The 23,489-nt window shown below is 42.8% G+C and overlaps 2 protein-coding genes and 1 long non-coding RNA gene across 9 annotated transcripts in view; 2 read left to right on the top strand and 1 right to left on the bottom strand.

Annotated features, from left to right (window-relative positions):
* Positions 1–11,715, top strand: part of FNDC3A (fibronectin type III domain containing 3A) — a 110,577-nt gene extending 98,862 nt beyond the window's left edge. For all 6 annotated transcript variants that reach the window (XM_041466879.1, XM_041466883.1, XM_041466882.1 and 3 more), the window contains 7 exons: positions 255–368; positions 1,987–2,136; positions 2,221–2,504; positions 4,423–4,632; positions 5,993–6,159; positions 6,730–6,857; positions 9,393–11,715. In XM_041466879.1, coding sequence (XP_041322813.1) covers positions 255–368; positions 1,987–2,136; positions 2,221–2,504; positions 4,423–4,632; positions 5,993–6,159; positions 6,730–6,857; positions 9,393–9,707 — 1,368 coding nt within the window. In that variant the 3' untranslated portion in view covers positions 9,708–11,715. The remainder of the gene's footprint in view (positions 1–254; positions 369–1,986; positions 2,137–2,220; positions 2,505–4,422; positions 4,633–5,992; positions 6,160–6,729; positions 6,858–9,392) is intronic.
* On the bottom strand, positions 860–11,975 carry LOC121353232. Its single transcript, XR_005955070.1, has 4 exons — positions 11,899–11,975; positions 4,607–4,781; positions 3,790–3,981; positions 860–1,889 (listed from the first exon to the last, which is right to left on the bottom strand). It is a non-coding gene; the product is annotated as an uncharacterized LOC121353232 (long non-coding RNA).
* A 63-nt stretch (positions 11,976–12,038) lies between these two features.
* MLNR (motilin receptor) lies at positions 12,039–21,732 on the top strand. Of its 2 annotated transcripts, none has more exons than XM_041466884.1 (2): positions 12,039–12,865; positions 19,618–21,732. In XM_041466884.1, exons 1-2 carry the CDS (start codon positions 12,091–12,093, stop codon positions 19,692–19,694), a joined length of 852 nt encoding a protein of 283 aa, XP_041322818.1. In that variant the 5' UTR covers positions 12,039–12,090; the 3' UTR covers positions 19,695–21,732. The 2 variants fall into 2 exon arrangements, with proteins under 2 accessions (XP_041322818.1, XP_041322819.1); XM_041466885.1 differs by lacking the exon at positions 19,618–21,732 and adding an exon at positions 14,694–16,770.
* Positions 21,733–23,489: the final 1,757 nt, after the last annotated feature.

Raw genomic sequence — 23,489 nt, 5'->3', positions numbered from 1 at the left:
CCGGTTTTCCCAAGAGTTTGAAGTGTCAAATTTATTCACGTTGCATTTGCTGGAATGAAGAAAAATTTATAGCTGTTCTGGAGAATAGTCAGATACTGAAATAAATCCTGATTTCCACAGTCCACAGAAATTTATTTTATAAAGAAGTAATACAACATTTCAGGTTGCAGTTACATGTCCCTACTGTGGTTAACTGGTTTTTTATAAGTAGTAATTTCATTTTTACAATGTAGTATCACCTCCCTTTTTAACAGTTTGGACCTTACTCAGAAAAATGTGAAATAACTACAGCACCTGGACCCCCAGATCAATGCAAGCCCCCTCAAGTGTCGTGCAGATCTGCTGCCTGTGCTCAGGTGTCGTGGGAGGTAAGAATGCCGTGCCATCGCCTGTGTTAACATAATGGTCTTCTGCATTTTTGAGTTCAGCTTGAAAAGTCTAATACTGTATTTTAATCACTTTATTTGTAAGCAAACTTACCTGATTATCCAGTAGGTAAAACCTTAGTCATTCATCATGCCATTATAAGGCAGCAGTAAGTTGGCAGGCTGCAGGTACTGGATCTTACTGTGTTCTTTTGCTTAAAAGTTTTGCCGCAGATGCTGCTCTGCATTTCTGAGTGATGCAGTCTCATCTTAAAATTTTTCTTTAACATAGTTATAGTTCCTCAGAGACAATGTATCCACATAATACAGTAGATTATTGTGCGCTTCTTGGTTTTATAATCTGATTTAATTTTGTATAATTACATCAGTAATAATGTAGCAAAAGCCTCACAGACTTCCTATAAACCCATAGTATTTAGATACCTGATTTTAAAAAATGCAATAGATAAAAATTAAGCTTGTAAAAAGAAAGATTCTATCTGGGAATACTCTTTAAAGAGTATAAGCTTTTACGCTTTAATAAGAGTTTATAAGAGTATAAGCTTTTAGAGATGGGGTGAAGTATCTGAGTTTCAGAACTGTACAGGGAAAAAAAATTAAACTGTTTTACCTGAAAAGTAATGTTCATGGTTCCTACTAGAGGAATGTCAGAGGACCACTCCTTAAATATCTGCAAGGCAAAGCCTTTTTAAAAAAATAACATAAAACATTCAGGTCGAGTTAATTTGAGTGATGTTAGATGTCTGTTTTACAGAGTCACACAGTAATTAAGGCACAAGTATACCCTGAATGTCATTTAGTTCAGCCTTCTATTCAAATAGGTTAAATTTGTTAAGGCCTTTCCCAGTGAAATTTTATTTATCTCCAAGAATGGAGATGTTTCAGCCTAGTAAAACTGTCTGGGTAAACTCTCATTCTGTTGGATTTTTTTTTGTTTACATCTAGTCAAAATACCCTTTAATGCAAGTCATGATTCTTGTCTTGGCACTGTGCTATCTTCACAAAAAGCTTTTGTCATAATGTTTGCACCCTCCCAGTAAGTAATTTAAGGCAGCAGTAAGATCTTCCCTTAGGTGAATCACTTTGCTATCAAGTAAACCTTACTTTTTTATTGTGTGTTGCACTCCTGCTTCGTGACCCTTCGCTGGACCTACTCCAATGTCCATCTCCTTTTGGGGATCACAAGACAGGACATGGTACTGGAGATGCAGGCTCACAAGTGCTGAGTAGAGGGGAATCATTATTCTTTTTACCCTTCTTGCTGCCCATTTGCTAATACAGCCAATATGTAGTTATCTTCATCAGACATACACTGCTGATTCTTATTCAGCTTTCTCTCCAGGACACACAGGGTTTTTTTTGGTAAAGATTGCTCCTCAGCCTGTACTTTTTTGTAGTAGTCCAGGACTTGGTTGAACTTCCTGAAGTTTGTATCAGATTCTGCCTGTTATTTGTATTGTACTAAATTCAAAATCAGCAAAGAAATGGAAGGGTAAGACTCCTCTGGAACAAAAACAAAACATAGATGTGGTTAGTTTGGTTGATTTTTTTTTCTTATGTCAGTATATTTAGCTTCTAATTATTGATATCCATTTTAAAGGTACCAGTGAGTAATGGAGCTGATGTCATGGAGTATCGACTGGAGTGGGGCGGTGTGGAAGGATGCATGCAAATCTCCTATTGTGGGCCTGGGCTCAGCTGTGAAGTGAAAGGGCTTTTGCCTGCCACTATATACTATTGCAGGGTTCAGGTAAAGATGTAAAACTGTTGTTAATGGAATCTGGAAACAGGAATTGACTCTGGCATATAAACATGGTCTACTTTGGATTTGCAGGCAGTGAATGTTGCAGGTGCAGGCCCTTTCAGTGAAGTAGTAGCATGTATGACTCCAGCCTCTGTACCTGCAGTTGTGACCTGTCTTCGTGGACTAAGTGAAGATGAAGTTGAAAGTCCACACTATTCTCCTTCCACATGCCTTGCTATAAGCTGGGAAGAGCCTTGTGACCATGGATCTGAAATCCTCGGCTACAGCATAGACTTTGGAGATAAGCAGCCAATAACTGTTGGGAAGGATCTGACCTATTTTATAGATGGCTTACAGCCAGATACTACCTACAGGTATGTGATGCACAGCTGCTTGACAGCCTGCTGTTTCTTCCACAAGACCAGATGCTTTTTTTCCTTGTTTTTTTTTAATTGTCTTCATTATTACTCTCAGAAACACATTAGTGCACAGCCATGGAGCAAAAAGAAGTTTTGTAATGATGATCATCATAAATAGATGTGCTATTTTTATTTTCTTCCAAACAATAAGTTTTGTTAGTTTATTGCAATATCGTTCTATCTGTCTGGTTAATGTGTCAATTTAACTGAATTCACATCACATATTCAGATTCATAACTGATTTTGGACTGGTTGCTTCTCTGTTTGAAAAGGTAAAATTGATCCAAGGAAGGACTATGCCCAGTCTGATCTAACTGACAGCTCATGGCAACTTGCAATGCCTCATCTGCAGAAAAAGTGGAAGTCAGCATGAACAGTATCAGTTTGAAAAATCAGCCAGCTGTGCATCTCTTTTGAAGAATTTTAGTTGCTGAAATCATCCCTTCTGTTCATTCCAAGGGTTACTGAAACATATAAATGCAAAAATCAATAGTTTTGGCTGAAGGTGCTACATCCCTGTTACAAAAACATGCCCTCAGTGTTAAAGGAGAATGGCAGTCCCACTGAAGTCAGACTTTTAACCCACTCTGATTTCAGTATAATTAGGATATCATGTGGCTATGCAGTTTTCTGAATCCTTAATTACTGTTTTATGGCTTTATGTGAGAATACAGTGTTTCTGTGTGCCTTATAATTATTTAACAATAATGCTGGCAATCTGAAGAGCTGTTCTCTGTGTGTCAGTAGACTGAAAAAAAGAGTCATTTCCATTGCAGAGATAGGTCTATACTTCTGGCCACATAAGTTTTGTTTTTTTTTTATTGAGTACACTGTCAACTCCGTGTGCAAATGAAAAATTGCATGTATTAACCTTAGTTCTGGGCTGTAATAAATTAGCATAATGTTAAAAATTACTGCAGTGAAGGAGAAATATTTATTCTTTAGCCTGCGTACACATTTGTGTTTCCACATTTTGCAGTTGTGTGGTTGATTGTTTCAGAATTTAATTAGTGTGATTACTTTTTTCCAGTTACCTAGATACTATTTTGGACAAGCAAATGTTAAGTCTGCAAAATTAAATTAGACACACTGCTCCCTGTGGCTACCTGTGAAATACATAAAGAGCCTCTGTTTTCAGCTTTTTCAGAAATACATTTCTTAGCTAAGTCTTTTAATTCTCACTTACAAATCTAATGTGCATTGTCTTCCTTGGAGTATCAAAGAGAATAACAAATCCTACCTTATCCCTGAGTATCAAGTTCTACAACTTCCTCAGCTTTGTGTCCTTTGGCGACTTCTGGTTTCCCCCTCTCACTTTGCAGGCAGACCCAGGAGAGCTTGTGTTTGCAGGTGCCCAGAGATGTGTTACTGTGGGTGGGAACAGCAAAAGAGGTGGCTGGGTACCATCGCTTTATTTTCACACAAATAGGATCTGTTCAGAAAAGTCCATAAAAATGTCTGTTAGTCATCCTTGAACTCACCTGATAAAACAGTCACAGATATGGTTTCCCCTCTTTGGGGTGGGTTTTTTACTTTCCCTCATCACTGCAGTGCGGCTATCAAAATTTTGGTTCAAGGCCTGCACAGTCAGAAAGGTGGACCACTCTTGAAGTAACTCACAGAGCTTTTACATCTTTTCACTAATGTGAATTTACTTTGAATATTTTTATTTCTAATCAAACCAGCTCCTTAAAATGTAAGGAAAGTGATGCACCTGCATATTCTTGACAGTCTATCAAAGAGCACAGTATTGATAAAAGTCTTTATTGTAGATAGTACCATTATTCTCTATTTAATGAGAATGGTGGATATGGCCAGTTATTTTTAGAATCTAATTTCAAGTTAATTTATTCTCTCTTTTTCCAAATGCTAGGGTACGAATTCAAGCCCTAAACAGTCTTGGAGCGGGTCCTTTCAGCCACACCATAAAACTGAAAACAAAGCCTCTCCCCCCGGATCCACCTCGCCTGGAATGTGCTGCATACAGTTCTCAGACTCTCAAGCTGAAGTGGGGAGAGGGAACTGCGAAAGCATTAACTGACTCCATCCAGTACCACCTTCAAATGGAGGATAAGAATGGAAGGTTGGTTTTGGCTTTGCTTTTATCTGCCTGGTGTTGCTGTGGTCTGATGCTTGGGAGATGGCGAAAGGCAAAATTCCATATGCTTTGGTGAATTTACAGCAGATGTAGGAGGTCATCTCTTCTGGCAAGGCAAGAAGGGCTCCAGTGTTCTGTGCCGAGAAGTACAAGACAAAAAACTTAATTGTTTTTTTACTTCCAGTTCAACAGTGTTTAATGCGGTGTTTCATACCAGCACACTTTTCCCTCTCACTTTTGGTTAAATATTTTGTCAAAGTAACAAGTCCAATCTGTGTTGTGAATTTTATGTACTTAATATCGGAAGGGATGTGAATGCTTTACTCTCTGTTGCCTTATATGCAATTATTTTAGTGGAAATTAATACAATTTATTTTGAGGGATTCCTTGTCTCATGTTAAATAGAATGTCAGCTGAGGTGGTACAGCAAGAACCCTTGCCCAAATCATAAAATAAGCAGTACTGCTACTAAGTGTTCTGTGTCTGATGAGCAGCTTTAGCTTGACAAAAAGATAAAAGAGATCCACTATGTGAAATTGCTGTGCTGTAAGGAGGAAAATAATTAGGCTGTTTAAGTGGAAGGAAATTCATTGCCATTCCCAAAGATTAGGTCATGTGCAGGTACCATCTGTTTCAATTTTAAAAGACAAGAAAAAGCTAGATGACAACCCCTGCAGGAAGAGAGAAATTTGTGCTGTCCTGGAGACATGAAGACTGAAAATCAAACAAGAGTTGCCATGATCAGTTTGCGCAAGAATTGCCACATGAAGGACAGTGGCCAGTGTAGAAAACTCCCAGAAACAGATTTGGTGTGCACTACAAGTGTGACTCTGCCCTCCTGTGCAGGTCTGCATGAGCCCATGTCCAACAATGATGTACAAAAGCAACTGGATCCATGGCACATTTTTTAGGTGTAGTAAGGGAGAGTTGCAAAGGGGCAAAAGCTAAAATCTAGTTACCTAATTCTGAAATGCTAAAGATGTTGGAGGAGTAGATGGCCAAGCAAAAAAAAAAAAAAAAAAAGCAGTTCATTGAGAGACACAACTGCTGTCTTTTTTTATTGTTTCAAAATAGTTTCTTAAAATGCTTAGGAACATTTTTGGTAAGAGAGAATCTGAAGCATTCTTTGTGCAAGAGATTTTTATTTCAAAGACATGAGAAATAAAAACTTGCCCCTGGAAAATGAGCTTATTGTTTTATAGCAGCCAGAACACTGTTTAACTCTGAAATAAGTGTTTCTGGGCTTTTCATTAGATTCTGGGAAATTATGGGAACAGATTTCAAGACAATACTGCTTCAGAAGTCCTTTTCTGTGTTCAAAATAAGCTACTCGTTCCATTTTCAGGTTTGTATCCTTATACAGAGGACCATGTCATACATACAAAGTTCAAAGACTCAGTGAGTCAACATCATACAAATTTTGTATTCAGGCATGTAATGAAGCTGGTGAAGGTCCCCTTTCTCAAGAATACATTTTCACTACTCCCAAATCTGTTCCAGCTGCCTTGAAAGGTAAGGATGCTTCTTTTTTCATTTGAGGGGTGGGAAGACAGCAGGTTGGTTTTGGTATTGTGTTGTATTTGGGATATTGAGAATATTAAGCCCTTTTAAAGTGCAGGTAGGGATAGTGGGAGAAGGCTCCTTTCATATAGTTGCCTAAAATATTCCCTCCAAAAATGGAAGACTTGGGGTTTATGCATTCTTTGACCTAAGAAGTTTGTACTTAGTTCTCCTGCTTACGAGGAGAGTGGCAAGTTAAGGTGAAAATGCTTTCTAGCATGTTTAGAATCATTTTAAGCATTGTTTGGGGTTTTTTTGGTATGTGATGCGCACTTACAGTTACTAAATTTTATTTGTTTTCTCTTGGATGATACCTAAACTACAAAGAGAGGCCTATATGAATTATTAGTTGTTGCTCCAGAAAACACTGGAGGAAGAATAAATTTGAATCTGCATCTTTTGTTTCTCTGAGATAAAATAGGAGGTAGAATATATAATTTTAAAGGTCATTAGAATATGACAGCATGTGACAGGGAAGGCAGAGTTAGCTGTCACTTTTCCTTCCTTCCTTCCTTTCTTCAGCACCAAGGATAGAGAGAATAAATGATCACACTTGTGAAATCACATGGGAGGTTCTGCAGCCCATGAAGGGTGATCCAGTTATCTACTGTCTTCAGGTCATGGTGGGAAAAGACTCAGAATTCAAACAGGTATGATGTGTCTAAGTTACTGTAGTTTTCTTTGATTATTGTTTGTGATAACTAGTTTGGTAAAACTAGTTGAGATTAGATTTAGTAAAGCTTATTGTGTTTCAGCATGGTTTTAGTCACCATGTTAACTTTTTGTTACTAAATAATAAGGTAATATCTCCTAAACCCATCTCCTTCATTTTAGAAGGAGATTCTGCACTAAATTACAGCCTCTCTGGGTTACAGTGATGTTCACTAAATACAGCTTGAGACGTTAAGTGGTGAGGAAGTCATCCCCTAATGGAACAACTGACAAAAAGAAATCTTATACTAATGGTACAGAATTGAGACTGGGGAGAAAAGGGGCAAAGGGTTCTCTTTACACTAAGAGCAAAGAAGCAGTTTGAAATGCCAAGGTACAAATTATCCTGTATTCAGTGCTAATTTTGCTTCCCAGTTTGGTTTTTTTTTTTTTGTTTGTTTTTTTGGTTTTTTTTTTTTTTTTTGCTTCACAGTTTATAAACTGCCTGATATTTGACATGAAATTAGGCTTGAAAACTGATTCATACTAATAAGCCAAGGAACTTTCCTTCCAGGACAGAAGCAGTTAATTCTAGTATATTATCATTTTATCATAGTTCAATATTAAATAAGTTTCACCTTTCACCTGTGCTTTGGTAGATTATAGGCCTTAATATGTTCATAACTTTTAGTGTAGCACTGGGTTTGTTATGGCCATTTGTTAAATTTTTCAGTAAAAGATGAACCATAAACCAAAAGGGCTTGCCATGTGGATAGTCTTTTTTGTAACTTCAACATTGTAAATGCAACATTAGGTACCTAAGGCATGGTCTATGTTGCTTTTAGTTAAATTACACTTTATCAGTGTGTGTTGCCAAATGACCTGGGCAAGAAAATAAAGTTGGCTCTTGGAGTATGGTAATAACAAAGTAGACTGAGGTGTGTGATTGTTTTTGCCTCTGCAGAGCAGTCTAGCATAGTAAATTAGAATAAAATGAAAATACTTAATTTGCAGGAATTAAAATTGGAACAATCAAGAAGGAAACAGTGTAAAAACAGCCTTTAAGACACTTAGACATGATGGTGGCAATTTTATTTGACATAGACAGAAAATAAACTACCTGGAAGTCTGCTCTAAGCTGTTCCCTGCTATTTCACTGCCAAAACATCACTCTCCTCTCCTCCTTCTTCCTGATCTGTCATACAAATTGCTCATGTCATTGCTCCCTCCATGCTACAGACAAAGTAGATTAATAATGTGCTGTTTGAGCTGTATACATCAGTCAAAGATCTTAAAGGGGTTAGGAAGCAACTATGTAAATACCCCAGGAAACACACTGGAGGGGAAGGCAACTTCTGGCAGGCACTGGGGACAAGCAGCTGAGGATGGTAACCCCTGCTAGCTGGCATAGCTGGAGCTGGAGTAGGATGAGTGTCAGTGGCCTGTTTGCTCACTCCCAAATGCATGATCCAAATTAACAGCATTTTGAGGAAGCTGCACTTCCAATGGCCTGCCCTGCCTCAGAGAGAAAAGTCTCTAGGTTGTAGATTCCAGTAAAGCTCAGCTTGTCAGAGAACTCTGAGTAAGAGTAGCCTCAGGCACAGCAAGAGCTCTTAGGATAGCAAAATCAGAAGGGATTTCGTTTCTTTGCATTTCTAGTGTGCATTTTCAGGATACTGTCTAACAGTATGAAACTGTAGGGAAAGCTCCTGATGATGTGATATTTCTATATCGTGCTACCAGTTAAATAAAGCAAATCCAGATATTTAGAGGTGGGAAAGCGAAGGGGTTTAAAGAAAGAAATCAAATTGCGCTGTGCTACTCACCTAACACCTCCGCACCTGTTGAAGTACCTATAACTGCACCCCTGTGAGGTTTTGTGGCTTTCACAGAACCTTTACATAGCTGCAAATTGAATTAATTTGAGAAACCAGAATTTAGATTTCACTGAATTAGGCACTCCATGCTGAAGCATTGTGAACTCATGTTAACCTGCCAACTGAGAGACCTCTGGAGAGCACCCTCACAAGTTATCTCTGTCTTGGGAATATGATGAAATTAAGAATCACAAAGAGGACTCTGTGGCTTTCCTGATATTGGGATAAATCATAACATTTTAAATACAGATTACTACAACAAAGTACATTGGATTGGATGAGACTTAAAATGAATTGGCTTGACACAGAGTTAACTGCCTAAAATCCCATGATACAGTATTGTATATTGCATCACATTGTGAATGGTCACTAAAACACCTGAAGGCTGGGGCTTGTGACAGAGTTTACTTGGTGTGTACTCGTCATTCCACACAAGCAAGCATAGTTCTTGTGTTTCACCAAAATAACTGGAGACTTGATCTGGTATTTAAATTGTGTGTTTGAGCTTTTTATCCATTTTTATTTGCATGGGGGAAAACACTGGTGAGTTGTTATCCTTTTTAGTTACCTTCACCATAAACAAAACCATACTAAGATACATGTGTATATATAGTACTTTTTTACTTGAAGGATCCCTTTTTCCCCCCTTATTTCCAGATTTACAAGGGCCCAGACTGGTCGTTCCGATACACAGGCCTCCAGCTGAACTGTGAATACCGATTCCGCGCGTGTGCCATTCGCCAGTGCCAAGAGGCCACGGGTCACCAGGACCTGGTGGGCCCCTACAGCACCCCAGTGCTATTCATCTCTCAGAGGACTGAACCACCGGCAAGCACCAACAAGGACACTGTGCAAACCACAAGGACACAATGGTCACAGAGCGACCAAGTGTGTGCTGCTGTCATCCTTGCACTTTTTGCTATCTTTTCCATTCTGATTGCTGTTATCATTCAGTACTTCGTCATAAAGTGAAGAAAAGAGATCTATTTTATAATGCTGCCCATTACATTTTACTTTCTCATAATCTAAAAGTAATTCTGTTCTCTTGCTTTTACAAAACCAGGCATTTAGCACCGGTATTGGGACTGATGCAAACTTTCTCAGCCACTTTAAAATGCTTACTCGTAGGTATAGGCTGACACATGTTATTAAAATGCAAGCCACAGAAATATAATCTTTTCTTTATATGCCTTCATGCAGTACAAACTCGATACGGGGCAGGCACGCAGTGTTTAAGGAAAAGGGTTTGACCAGTAAACGCAAGCGTAAAGGTGATTTCCTGGCCCACACTTCTAAGGGTTGCTAACATAACAGGGAAGAATGTGTAGATCGCATTTAAAACTTACACTAACAAACTTGTGCTGTACACAATATTAATCTGATGCTGTGAAAGCAATTTAGCGCTGTATTTCTACCTCCTCATTTGTCTTAATTATTTGGGAAGCAGGATTTATGCTGAAAAACAGAAGGGGCTTTTCTCAGGCAGCAAATAATAAACTGGATGGAAGAGTATGCATGAAGGAAGCTTCTTATCTGATAAATGTGGAGTTCTTCACTGCAAGTAGATGTTTTTGAAAGACTACAAGGAGATGGCACAAGTGATTTATCTTACCCCCAGGATTTGGTGTTTACTAACAAAAAATGCCTCTTTTACTTCTTCTGAATATAGAAGGGAGAGTGTGAGAGACCTTCTTAGACTTGTTATTTAAATTGAAAAACACATTTCCAAAGTTGACCTTTGATTGGATGCAGATGTCTGTGCCCTCTGATTTTGGCTAGTCAACAGAATTTTGAGATAAAATTCATTGTTGAATTTTTGCTGTTTCCCCAACATTCACTTGCCATATCCACCAAAAATAAGCACTGCCTTTTTTTGTTTGTTTTGTTTCTGTCTTTCTTTCTCTTTTTTCCTTTCCTTTCTTTCTTTCTTCTTTCTTTCTTTGGGGCACCAAATCAGAAGACGAAGTGTAGTAATTTGCACCAGAAAACTTAAAGCTGCTTTTTTCTTGAGATCCTAATGTTTAATGTAATGTCTCTTTGGATACTGTACCAAATTGTTGATTGCATGTAGTTAATGTTGCATTAGAGCACTTTGCAATTGCATAACTCATCACTGTTTTGTGAGCTTGCATTTGTGAGTTCTTGAATGACCAGACTGAATTTTAACAAGTATCCCATTGAACATCTTGCTGGATGTCAATGATTGCCAGTGACACAAAGCTTGTAGTGAAACTATCTTTAAAAAAAATCCTTGTCTCATCACACTTATGTTATTTGTTATACACTTTGTAATTAGCTACTTTTAATTTATTTGAGTTACAAGATAGTGGATCATTAATGACTTCTAGTTGTGTTCAGTTTAGCATTTTTAATAGTATTAAACACTTCTGTCAGTCTTAATAATAATAAAAAAAGGAACCTCTGTCTTGTGCTTTGAAGATCTCTGAAGAATTTCTCTTATATTAGAACGGGCATGTATTGTAATTGTTTATACGTCCAATGATCTGTGCTGTAGAATAATGTTGCTGAGTTTCGTTTTTTTTAAAGAAAAAAAAAAAGAAGAAATGGCAAAGAACTTGGCCTCCACGTGGCAAGAACGATCTGTCTTTAAAATGTACTGTATGTTTACATTTTATTTCTAATTTGTCATTTGTACGTATAGGCTGATACCTTCCCGCAGGATACCGCGATAACTGATGTTTTCTAGAACCTTCTTAAAAGTGCCATGTTTGGCAGTGCAAATGAGGTTGCGTGTCACAGCCCAGAGATTTCTTATGGTTGAATGTCTAAAACGGTAAGATTTGTTACTGCAGGCAACCTGCAGTGACTTACGTTTTTCATAGTAAAATTCAAATGAGCTCCTATTTTTGATAGTCATTTAATAGTGTATTTGCCATTTGAGCCTCAGTGCATATTACTGCATTGAAGACAGTTTTTAATGTAATCTTAATTTTACCTCATATACTGTACATTCCAAAAATAAATAAATAAAAGAAAAAGAGAAACTCTAAAGTTTTTAAAACGCTATAGATACACTACCAAACATATCACTTTACGGTTGTACAACGTCGGGCTCCATGAAGACGAACCTGTATAGTCTGATAGAAAATACATAAAACGATGTAGCAAAGTACCTTTAAGAGTCTGTGGACAATAAAAGTACCTTCTTTTTCGCTGCTGGTGGTCAGTCCTGTGCGCGCACCGCCGCCCTCCCTGTCCCCTGCCCGCTCCCCTGCCTCCCCGCGGGGCGGGCCGGGGGCGCGGTACCTGCGCGGGCGGTGCAGCCGCGGGCGGGGCGGGGCGGGGCCGGAGTGAGGAGCGGCGCTGCCCCGGGCACGGCGCGTCCCCCGGCGGGATGCGGCGCGGCGGCGGCGGCGGGAACGGCACGGAGGGCGAGCCCGAGTGGCCGTGGCCGTGGCCGCCCTGCGACGAGCGGCTGTGCCTGGCGCTACCCATGTGGGTGCTCGTTCCCATCACGGCCGTCTGCCTGGGGCTCTTCGTGGTCGGCGTGGCGGGCAATGTCCTCACGGTGCTGGTCATCCGCAGCTACCGCGACATGAAGACCACCACCAACCTCTACCTGGGCAGCATGGCCGTCTCGGACCTGCTCATCCTCATGGGGCTGCCCTTCGACCTCTACCGCCTCTGGCGCTCCCGGCCCTGGATCTTCGGGCAGCTGCTGTGCCGGCTCTCGCACTACCTCAGCGAGGGCTGCACCTACTGCACCATCCTCCACATCACCGCCCTCACCGTGGAGCGCTACCTCGCCATCTGCTTCCCCCTCAAGGCCAAGGTGGTCGTCACCAAGCGCCGGGTGAAAGCCACCATCGGCGTCCTTTGGGCCTTTGCCTTGCTCTCCGCCAGCCCCTTCTTCTTCCTGGTCGGCGTGGAGCAGCCCGACAACCACACTGACTTCAGCCGCGAGTGCAAGCCCACCCCGCAGGCGCTGCAGTCCGGCCTGCTGGCCACCATGTTCTGGGTCACCACCTGCTACTTCGTGCTGCCCGTCACCTGCCTCAGCGTCCTCTACGGCTGCATCGGCCGAGAGCTGTGGCGGAGCAACACCCGCCTGCGGGGCCCCAGCTCGCTCCTCCGGGAGAAGGGGCACCGCCAGACCGTCAGGATCTTGGGTGAGTCCCGCTACCATCCCCCCCGGGCTATGGCTGGGGCAAGGACCGGGGCTGGGGGGCCATGGCAGGGCTGAAGCACCCGCAGCTCCCGTACAGGGATAGGGAATAGCACAGGGGGACATCCCAGCCACGCTCCCGGGAGCTGCCACGGCAGGGATTTCACTCCCTCCCAGCTGAGGCTTCACCCGCGTGGCTTTGCACATCCAGCAGCACGGCTGCCTTCCGTAGAAATACCCGTTTCCTGAATTTTACCAGACAGAGTCAAGTACAAGGTAGCCTGCAATTCAGAAAAAACTGTGGCAGTATCAGCAGTCTCTTCCAGTTGGCAGCAACACCTCTGCACAGAAAATTTCTGCTTCTGAAAACTAAGTTCCTAGTGGTCATTTGTAGCCCTAAGGAGTAAATCCACTGGTTGCCCAAGGAGGCTGAAAAACAGCAACTTAGCTCCTACGAGCTGTTTGGAGACAAATCCCGTAATACCAAAGCACTTCCTACAGATGGAGGATGCTGATAATTTTTAGTTCATTTTCTTAGTCATACATTCAGTAACCCAGCATCAGACTCTGGAAAGTTAGAGATCTTCGTTAGCTTTGGGGCTTTAATGTTTGTAAGTAGTGACCAATCTGAAGGGAAAGAAAAAGAAATCCAACTATTGACTAAGGAACATAAAACAAAATGCCCCAATTATTATTATTGCCTACCTTTAGTGTAGTTTTACATGTCACATGGGAGACTTCTTTTACTGAGAGTGTAATCAGCTGGATGGAAGTAGCATAGCACAAAGGAAAGAAACCAATAAGCCTGAGAGAATTTTGCCGACTTATTTGAGGAAGGTACTTACACTGAAGTAGGTACAAGGTTTTCCAACAGAAACACCCATATCCATGATCTCAGAACCCACTGAATGAGACCACTGCCCCCTTATCTCAAAGATCCAGCAGCACTAGGTGTGTGGTGTTTTCCATAAGAAAACTTTCTTTGGCTGCATCCCTTTTATTTAAGCCGTGAGAAACACAGAGAATGCTCTACAAATGATTGTTTGTTTTAGCTACATGCATTTATAAACAAAAATAATTAAAAGTATGGATACAGTAATACACTTATGTAATTGTTCCTCATCTGCTCCTGCTGTGTTGCCATTGCAAGAGGGTTTGTATTTGTTCTCATTGTGCTAAAATGCAACACAAGACCAGGCGAACAGCTGAAGCAACTCAGGCTAGAGATCCATCTAGGCAAATAGCTGTCTCCAGCAGTAATGGTCTGGGGATGCATGAAAAAGCTTTAGTGGGAAAAAATCAATAGCTCAACTACACTATAAAGTCTTTATGTTAGATACCATCCCGTCACAACAGAGCGAATTCTGTGGGAGCTTGGGTGACTGAGGTGCAGCCTGGCTCTTTTTCGGTGATGCAGACAAATTAAACATTAGGTCTGCAGCAAATAGAGCTGCTGTGGAGCTTCCACAAAAATTCCTCATTCTGACTTTTGTTTTCCTGTCTCATATGTGGTGTTCACAGGGGATTTCTGTGTAGTGCCTGATGTTATTATACAGATGTTACTCCACTGTTGTTCATATTTTTCTCAGCAAACCTCATCTCACAGTTTAGCTTAAAATTTTACCAGTTACCATTTACTTCAAAGACTTAACAGTCAGACTTGATGCTATTCCCATTTTCATGGTTTTCCAACAATTTAATGCCATTATTTCTATATATAATTTGTATCAGTTAGAAGAACCTGCAAAATCAGCCACGTGAAATTTAGTTTACTGGATGGTTGAAAAGTTATCTCACTCCTTAACTGCCGCATGTGTTATTTTGTCTTATAGCTGTGGTGGTTCTGGCCTTTGTAATTTGCTGGTTGCCTTTCCACATTGGCAGGATCATATTTATAAACACCCGGGACATGAGGACGATGCTGTTCTCCCAGTACTTTAATATATTCGCCCTGCAGCTTTTCTACCTGAGCGCATCCATCAACCCTGTCCTCTACAACCTCGTTTCGAAGAAGTACAGGGCAGCAGCCTGCAAGCTGCTGCTGCCACGCCGAGCTGCAGAAAGGGCTTTCACCATAACAAAAGACGCTGGGGGCTACACAGAGACCAGCGCCAGCACAAGGCACGAGTACACCACCAGCTTCTGAGGCTGCACCCCACACTTCTTCAGGCATTCTTGCCTAAGGAAGGGAACTTCCTTCTCACGGGAGAGTGGCAAAAGGATGGACATTTGTTAGGGCGTGTGGTGTTTCATAACTGTCTGTATTTTGGGATACCTGTATTTTTGATAACAGAGCAAGCAGGCACCATGAAACAGGGAGAATGATGTGCAACTCGTGAAAGATGATAAGTCAATAGGAAAAGCTGGAGGAAATTGCCAGTAAAACCACGGGTTTGCTTTATTACATAGTGTTCATTGCACGTATTCTGTGCCATTTCTAGTATTTTCTAAAAATCATGACACCAAGGTCTGCAAAGGAGCACTTCTTGGGAGCTGTAATGGGTAAAATTCCCAGACAGCCTTCACCATTTTGAAATGGTTTTCTTATAACGAGATTTTACAAAACACAGTCTCACAAGGACTTGAACACAAAAAAAAATCACCCACCAACCTGAGCATCCCTGGAAAAAGATGTATGATTTTAGTATTTGGTCTTGTAATCATGAAGGGGACTTTCCTGGGCAGTTTCACTAATTTCCCTTAGGAAAGCATCTGCTGCACACAGCAGTCTCTGGGCTTAACCCTAGGATCAAATAAGGTATTTTACTTATATATTAACAACCTGTTGTAAAACTTGAGATATCCCAGATCACTTCCCTTAGAATAGGTGAGCAGTGTTTGGTAATTGGTAGCAGTGTGTCTCCACATTGTGTATTGTGTGTGCAAATAATACACCAAGTTAACCCACCTGGCCACAGACAAGACCCGTCACTGAATGTGCTGGACTATGCCCAGGACTTCATGCTGCATAATGCTGCACTGCAAGTCAAAAACCCGCTGACTTATTCTGCTCCAAAAGATTTTAATTGGAAACTTCAACTGTACAATTTAGGAAGGAGGCTAGTTGTGAGGAAAAGCTAGAAGAAGCTGCAGCAGTGTTTTCTGTGGAGGATCATTGCCTCTGTACATTTTACTTGTTACTTTATTGGCTCTGGGGGTGTAAATCTGGACCAAATCAATGACGTGGGACTGTACTTACGGGAGCATCACTGATGCTTGCCATCACTGTCCATCCTTGCCCTTAGTTCTCTGTTGACTTCTCCTTTCAGGCAGTTGTAGAGAGTGATACTGTCCCCTCTGAGCCTCCTTTTATATAGGCTAAACACCCTCATTTACCTCAGCTGTTCCTGAATTGTGCTCCAGAGCCTTTACCAGCTCCACTGCTCTTCTCTGGACGTGCTCCAGAACCTCACTGTCCTTCTTGTAGTGAGGGGCCTGGAACTGGACCCAGGATTTGAGGTGTGGCTTCACCAGTGCTGAGTACAGGGGCACAATCCCTGCCCTGGTCCTGCTGGCCACACTATGGCTGATCCAGGCCAGGATGCCACTGGCCTTCTTGGCCACCTGGGCACAGCTGGCTCATGTTCAGCCACTATCAACCAGCACCCCCAAGTCCTTTTCTGCTGGGCCACTTTGCAGCCACTCTTCCCCAAGCCTGTAGTGCTGCCTGGGGCTGTTGTGGCCAAAGCACAGGACCCAGCACTTGGCCTTATTGAGCCTCATACAACTGTCCTCAGCCTGTCAATCCAGCCTGTCCTGATAAATTCAACAGAATTCAACAGCTAGCTCAGAGATCTCAGGGCAGCAGATTTGAACCCAAGTCTTCTCCAAGTTTTAAAAATATGACCAGTTCTCCATTAAAGAGTCTGTAACTCTGAGTCACTGAATAAAAACTAAAAACAAACCTAAGGACAGAAAAAAAATCTATCTCACTGCATACACATAAAGTTTTCTTTTTCAGCTTCATACTGGTGGAGAGCAGTTGTCTGCAAGGCTTGGGTTAGGTTGCTTTTACTGGGGGGTGTCATTAAGATGTTCAGTTATCGTAAAAGAACAGCTGTTATTTTTGGGGGGTTTGGACAAGTTATTATGAGCAGTAATCTTTGTACATGTATGTAGACCAAAGGGGGGAAAAAAGCTTTATCACGTAGTTATGTGGCCGTGGAGCTGCTTCTGCATGCCTGTGGTCTCCTGATAATGGCTTTTCCTTTATCAATTGCTGCTAAATTGCACTGGGAGTGAAATACTTGCTCATCAGGAATTTCCCCAAAAGCAATTGCGTAGGTATCAGAAGCACAAGGTGAGTGGAGGAAGGAGGGAAATGCCCTGTGGGCTGCTGCCCTGAACCCCCTTTTCTAGGGTGCCCTTCCTGCACCGACAGCCGTGGCACTGCTCTGCTCTGTGTGTGTGCCGGGTGTCCAAGGCCGGTCCCTCTCAGCCGGGACTCCAGCTCGCTGCTCCTGAGCTGCTCATGGAGCGACTGCAGTTCTGCAGGGAGCTCCAGGCTTGGGCTGCTCCTGCCCAGCCTGATGCTGCAGCGGCAGGCTTCTGCTCCCGCTGGCAGACTCCACTGAAGTGGTCTGGTTTTCTGGGAAAGTCATTTGTATCCCTGTTAAAAGGTATCCCCCTTGCATGCTTAGTAGAATAACACAAAATCCCACCTGTCAGCTTGCAGTGCCTTGTTGTTAATGCTCCCTCCACACCAGAACAAAGGCTTAGGAAATAGATGAAGTTTGGGGTGTTTAGAATTAACCAGGCCTGGCACTGCTGTCTCTGACATTCAGTACTGCATTGTGTAAGCAGGGATGTTGTAAATGAAATAGCTCTTCTGAGGAACTCTGAGTCCAGGTGCAGGCAGGCTATCTCTCTAAGTATTTCAGAAGTAGTTTCCATACCACAAAGCCTGTAAAATACAAGAGAAAATGGACTAGAAGGAGAGAGAAAATGGGGCAGGGATGTAAAAGAAAAGCACAGAGACCATATGATAAAAAGGGAAGCATAGTGAGATAGTCTCTTTTTTAAAGCATGCATGTAGTTATGTTGAAAATCACAGGAAAGAAAATCAGCAATTTGACAGAGCCCTGATACTTGCTAGAGTTGTGGTTGTACTGAGGAAGAGCTTGGCCCCCAGCACTGGGGTAGCATTGGGGAAGGGAAGGGAAGGGAAGGGAAGGGAAGGGAAGGGAAGGGAAGGGAAGGGAAGAAGGAAGTTTTAGAGAGGTTTGCTGCACTCAGGTGAACAAAGACCTCTCAAGTTCAAAGCTGCTCTTGTACTTGCTGGAGTGATGCTGTCTCCAAGGCTATGTACAGCTGCCCGGCAAACAGAAAGGTGCAGGGACACGTTTTCTTCCCACAGTCATCCCCTTAAAATTCTATTTGTCACTGTGCTGCAGTGACTCCCACAGGAAGCACAAAGCCTAAGGCTGTCTCAGCAATCAAACAAAGGGATTATACAAAGTAAGAGGGAAAGCAAATAGGTATAAAATGGCCCAAACTGCTCTAAATTAGCTAAACCAACAAACATGGTCTTGGCCTTGGATCAGTCGAGTCTGACGGGAACAAGCCCCAGCATCCGTGGGATGCCACTTCCTATTTGATTTAGGAGTAGGCTTAACATTGCCAAAATAGGCCAATTTTATGATAAAATTAGTATCCAGAAGTATATTTCTGCTTTGGGGAACTATTTACATGCTCCTGGTCACCTGTGATGCTGCACTTGAGCTGTGGTAGGGATTTCCTGGAACTCAGAAGAAAACTGGGGGAAAACACTGCAAGTGGGAAAAAGGTTTGCCTTTGAGGAGTTGGGGGGCAGACACAAAATCTAACCACTTGTGCACCTGGTACCAGTAGATGCTAAAAGATTTTCCCATCAGGCAAAGCACAGCATTTTCCACAGGCTCAAGTCCAGTTGTTGCTTTGTTGTTCACTGCTGAGGCAGGCTTGGTGCTTCTCATGACAAGGCAGACAAGGGCTTGCAACATCTGGGTGAATATCAAGGCACCAAGGATCTCTGGTGCCTGCCCAGACGTCACTGATGGAACCTTAAACAGAGCCTCGAAACGCTGAGAAGCAAAAGCAGTGCTGTCTTCTGCTCAGTGTCCCTACTGTGGGAACTCTACTCTGGTGACCCAAAATGTTAAGGCTGATGTCATCCAGTGCTTCTGTGGGCCACACACATCTTCAAGCATGCCAGCAAAGCCTAACGTTTCCAGTGTTTAAGAAAGCCAGTTTTGGATCAGAAAATGACTGTCCAGGTTGGGAAGGACCTAACAGAGATGAGGCTGGAATCTCCTCCTGCAGCAGCTCTAAGCAGCAACACTGCTTTGTTTTTCATGGGGCTGCACATGTCCAAGAGTCCATGTCCTCAGTCCCCCAGAGCCAGGATCAGAGCTGCCCTACACATCGTCTCAGTCTCCTTCCCAGTGGCTGGGGGCTTCCAGGCCCCCTGGAAGGGTATATCAAGGATGGGGGCGGCATATGCTCAGGATGGGGGTGGCATATGCCCTGGGACAGGACAGAGAGCAGTGAGGCTGACAGCTCTGTCCTGCCTCTTACTTGCCTCATCTTCCCCTCAGATCACCCTATCTGCATACTGCCCCTTTCCAAGATGAGTCCCTGCTCCTTCTATCTCCACTTTTGGACTTCATCTTCCTTCCCCTGCTGTGGAGCATACATAATGCTGTCTGCTTTCCCTCCTTTTCCCTTTCCTTCTCCCAGCCAGAACTCACCAGATGGATTCATTTATTTCTCTTTCAGAAGCTGTCTGTGACAAATATCTCTGCCAAAGGGCTCATCCAGGCTGCCAGGCATTGGTGAGGAGCCAGATGCTTTGACCACAGCCTGTCCCTGTCAGCCATGAGCCTGTATGAGCTCACACTGAAGTTGTTTAAAGTTTTAACAGCACCTCTATATGAGCTAATCTTAAAAAAAGATTAACCCTTAAGAAGGGCTGGGTCAATTTTTTCCCAAGATATGAAGGCCATGTAAAGCCCTTGCACAGGTTCCATCGCTCCCCATAGCCCCTCATGGACACTGTCCTCGGGCCCCCAGGCAGGGCAGGAGAGGAAATTCAGGGTTTTCCCTCAACCCCAGCATGTCCACTGCATGCAACCAGGGATGTGTCCACAAGGTCAACCTTCAGTGTGGGCTGAAGTCAGGTGTCCTAAACCTGAAACTCCAACAAATACCACTGTCCTTAGCGAAGAGCCCAAACTCAGCACAGTGAACCAGCCTGAGATGCATCATCTGGCAATCACTAAAACCAGTATGAAGTGACAGGAATGCAAGCTAGAAGGAATGAAATGGGAGAACCACCACCCAGTGTTGCAACATGGGTAATCAAATCCCTGTGGTGCAGTTGCTGTATCAGAGGTGACAGCTACCCTGGCCAGAGTAAGAGAGAAAAGGCAGCGAAAGGATAAAAGTAACCTTTTTTCCCCTCCAGAACTTATTTAACATCATCCCATATGACAAGGAGCAGCATTTCACTGCAGCAAAAGCAAGTCAGCTCTGTGTCAGTGCTCTCAGCTGTGGTGTCATCTCACAGAGCCCGTGACAGTTCCATAAAACTGTTGTTGTATCAGGGGTATCCAAGCACAATAGGACTCTGCAAGTGGGTTCAATCCCTGTTTGGGCCATTCACTTAAGGGTTAGACTTGATGATCCCTGTTGGGTGCCTTTCAGCTCAGAGTACTCTGTGTAATTCTGTGTAATGTTTCTGCTCTCTGAAGCTTTGCAGAAGTTGCAAAACAATGTCAGGAAACCTTGAAAGCAACAAAAATGACCTGGCGTCTGCTATAAATCAAGGATACCACCACTGCCCAGCTTGCAGCTAAACTGATTATAAAGGGAAGCATATGCCAAACAAATGTGTGGCTCCTGTGCAACAAATTTTCCCCATCTTAAAAAGGAAATCAGTTCCCTAATTTGAGTATAGATCTGCTTTTTGTCTGTGCTGCACAAATACACCCCAAAGACAAGTTGTGTTTCAAACAACTGTGGAAGCACAAGCTGTCCACAACCACAGAAGAGGAGGAATGTAGAGAGAGGCTGAGTTTCCCCCTCTCCTACAGCAGCTGAGCACAGCATAGGGAACATTCTCTTATTCAAGGGTTTCAATTCTGCCAAGTCAGGCAGCATTCCCAGCCCTGGACTTCATTTGAGGCTTGTAGGCAATACCTCTTTATGGATTCCAACAGACCTCAGCAGAGCCTGCTGGACTGAGCTGGACAAGCCATATCTGTGCCAGGGAATCATCTCATCCACCTGCCCACAGCATTCTGCTCCTCCAGAGCAAGCCTGTGAGATAAGGCAGCTGAGACAAGGGAAGCTGCTTCTACAGAGTGGTAGGCGAATTTTCTGGCCTCTGAGAAGTTACCACAAAGATGCAGAAGGGACAGACTCAGAACAAAGAAATGTTTGCTCCTTCCCATGCTGCCTGTTGTGAAGGGAGACCTCTCCTGCAGAGCCTGGGGACTAGAAAGAAGCAGGGAAGGATGGACATGGCTGAAAATAGCCTTGGCTGAGACAAGCCTGAGAAGGGCAAAGAAAAACATGAAAAAGCAGCAGGAGTTGGTCCCATGGAGCAGAACCCCCTACCACACATATACCACGCTCAGATCCATTTCTTCCCCATTAACACTTCCCTCCGTATGTATTTTCCTTTCACTAACTGATTTAGTCTTCAGTCCATTTTACAGCTGTTGGTGAGAAACTACAGCTCATCAGGAGCTTGTAATAGCCAGAGTCCTCACTTTCATTTGGTTTCCTTCTTCTCAGACATCTCTTGCTTTGTGAAGTGCAGGAGTAATATGCCTCTATGTGGAAATGTCAAATGTATTACATTTTAGTCTGGGCTCTAGGAATAATGCATTTATTTCTAAATAAAGAAAAAAAGAAACAAAATTGATTTCTTGCTTCCTTATCAACCAAACATGGGACAAGGCTGTCAAAGGAAACACATGCCAGTGAGAAAACACTGACAGGTAATTTCTGTTCCATAAAGGGAGAAATATCCAGGTTAGACCATTTGACAGCACACATCACTGCATTACAACTGATGGTTGTCAAAAAAGACAACCTTAGAAGAAACTGCCTCTGTGAGCTTGCAGACTAGAAGAGCAGAAAGGGTGCTGGTTTTGTGCTGGGCAGTCTTTGGGATATTTACACAACAGAACCTTTAAAACCGAGCTTTATTGCACAAATGACAGGGAACAAAATCCCACACCTGTGTTCAGGGAAGCTGGACCATGAATGAGTTTGGGTCACAGACACACAGGGCAGGGTGGTGTGGAGTGACCAGGACCTCACACTCATGTTGAAGCCAGTGGAGCAAAAGGGGGTGCTGAGCTACAAAGGATCCTGATAGTGCTTGATGCCATTTGGGAGCAACCCTGGTGCAGCCAAAGGATGTTCACCCACCACCCCACAAAACACCTCTGCTGTGCCTCAGTGGCTGTTGTTACCAGGAGGTATCAGCAGGAGTGTGTTTGACTGCAAGTATCTGTAGGTAACTGCAGAAGCAATCACTTCCAGGCTGGCTGCACAAACCAGGCCCTGCTTGGAGGAAGGAAGAAAGAGACATCACTGGCTGCTTTCAGTGACCAGTGAGGAAAAAGCTGCTCATAAAAAAAAGTCTCAGTGGTGCCATGCACCACCAACATGGCAGGACACTGCACTCCCCCTCACAAAGCAGGGACTGGTACCTACAATGTCTACAGCAGGAGACAGGCAGAGAATTTGCAAAACCATTTTTTTTGCCTCCATGACATAGAGTTGACAGATGCTGCCTTCACTGTTGTCAAACTGACTTTTACATGATTCCTAATCTTGCCGTTTTACAAAGCAGTGGAAAAGGCAGCGAGTGACAAAGACAGAGGCTCTTGGAGGGGCTCCTGCTCAGGGCAGGTTTCCCTGCTCAGCAGCACAGCCATCACAAATCACACTCCTGCCACCACACACTCCAACTTTCCACTGCATGTACTTCAGCATGCTGCTTTATAAAGCGAGCACATCCTTCCAAGGTCATTTATACAAGGGGTGTTAAGAGTTAAAAAGAGCACCTTGTTGTATTTGCATGGTACTAACAAATACCAGATATTTCCTACATGAACTGATGGGCCTAGCTGTTACAGATGCTTAACAGCTACCAAAACAACAAAAAAATTTTCTAAGAGAAGAGGGTTTGTTTTTAAATCCAGAAGGCAAAACAAAGGTCAAAGTAGAACTCCTAGAGATTAATAAAGATCCAAACCCCCAAGAATAAGCACTATAAATTCTTCTTACTAGTCTTTAAACAGATTAACAGCGTTACTGTTTATCAATATACTCCAGCTAGAATTTTGATGTAGGTGTGAAGTCATCTACCTTAAGACAGTTGAAGGTAGTGCAGGAAACCTGGATCCAGGATCTAAAATCTGCAGTGCACAGACACAGAAAAAAACTACAAAGTAGGTAACTGAAATGCAGGAATAAGTTTTCTTAGCAAATCAACCCCAAAAGAGATGGTGATGGGAAATGAGATTTTCAGTCCACCGATACCATGAAGATGAGGGTGTAAAAATTTACTAACAGCAGTACAAGAAGCACCATAAAAGCCAAGTAAACATCTCAGTAAATTTAAACAGGGA

This window comes from Pyrgilauda ruficollis, unplaced genomic scaffold (genome assembly GCF_017590135.1).
Source record: "Pyrgilauda ruficollis isolate IOZ18807 unplaced genomic scaffold, ASM1759013v1 scaffold20, whole genome shotgun sequence".
NCBI classification, from domain to species: Eukaryota; Metazoa; Chordata; class Aves; order Passeriformes; family Passeridae; genus Pyrgilauda; species Pyrgilauda ruficollis.
The sequence above is the reverse complement of the archived record's forward strand: the minus strand, read 5'-3'. Positions and strand labels throughout refer to the sequence as shown.